Genomic DNA, 968 nt, shown 5'->3' on the forward strand with positions numbered 1-968 from the left:
AGATCCTTGTGCCACTCCCTCCCAGGAAAAGACCCCCAGATGAGCCTTCTGGCCGCCAGTCCCCCACCATAGACCACGGCTCAGGCTGCGGACTGGTGTCTCTTCCCAGGGACGCTGTCCATGCTGCAGTGCAACATCTTCCCAGGGCTGCCACCCGACTTCCTGGACTCAGAGGTCAACTTGTTCCTCGTGCCCTTCATGGACAGTGAAGCCGAGAGCGAGAACCCACCTCGAGCAGGTAGCTACTCTTAGGGACATCTGGCCACAGGGAGACAACCTGCCCTAGGGTCGGGAGAACTCGCTGGCCTGCCACTGTGCTGGGGCCTTTCTTGGGATCACGTTCAGCATCGGAGAGGTTCAGGAACAGCTGGTCCAAGGCAGAACTCTGAAGACCCATCCCCCATTTTAGGGCCTGGTTCTAGTCCTCTTTTCTCGCTGCTGCCTGGGTACCGAGGCCACCCCAGCTTCCAGTCCTTGGTTAGCAAGCTCCGCAGTCAGGTGATGTCCATGGCGCGGCCTCAGCTGTCGCACACCATCCTCACCGAGAAGAACTGGTAAGAGTTGTTTGGAGTGCATTTGAGTGCCTGAAGGGCACTCTTGCGGGGGGGGGGGGGGGGGGGGGGGGGGGGGGGGCACCTCAGTAAGCCCTGTCTCTCCAGTCCTTGCTAAACAACACTTACCCAGGACCAGCAGCACGGAGTTTTGTGTGACTAACTCGTGGGTCTCAGCTGGCTACGGGGTTTTTTGTTTGTGTGTTGTTGTTTTTTGTTTGTTTGTTTTCTGAAAGCCTGTAGTCCGGAGACTAAGGGGGGGGGTCATTATGAGTTCAAGGCCAGCTTAAGCAACACAGTGAGTTCAAGACCAGCCTGATCTACAAAGCCTTCCTTATCTCAAAAACAAAAGTTTAGGTTCAAAGAAATGTCACATAGCAAAGTCACACACTTATCGTATGATGCCAGGAGAAGGAC

General features: G+C 55.6%; 1 protein-coding gene across 1 annotated transcript; it reads left to right on the top strand.

The window, feature by feature from the left end:
* The first annotated feature begins 27 nt into the window (after positions 1–27).
* Positions 28–590, top strand: LOC126496593 (nonsense-mediated mRNA decay factor SMG9-like). The gene is made up of 2 exons (XM_050134060.1): positions 28–238; positions 410–590. The coding sequence occupies exons 1-2, from the start codon at positions 121–123 to the stop codon at positions 556–558; spliced, it is 267 nt and encodes an 88-aa protein (XP_049990017.1). The 5' UTR covers positions 28–120; the 3' UTR covers positions 559–590.
* Positions 591–968: the final 378 nt, after the last annotated feature.

This window comes from Alexandromys fortis, unplaced genomic scaffold (genome assembly GCF_014885135.2).
Source record: "Alexandromys fortis isolate MF-2015 unplaced genomic scaffold, M_Fortis_MF-2015_v1.1 scaffold_10093, whole genome shotgun sequence".
NCBI classification, from domain to species: domain Eukaryota; kingdom Metazoa; phylum Chordata; class Mammalia; order Rodentia; family Cricetidae; genus Alexandromys; species Alexandromys fortis.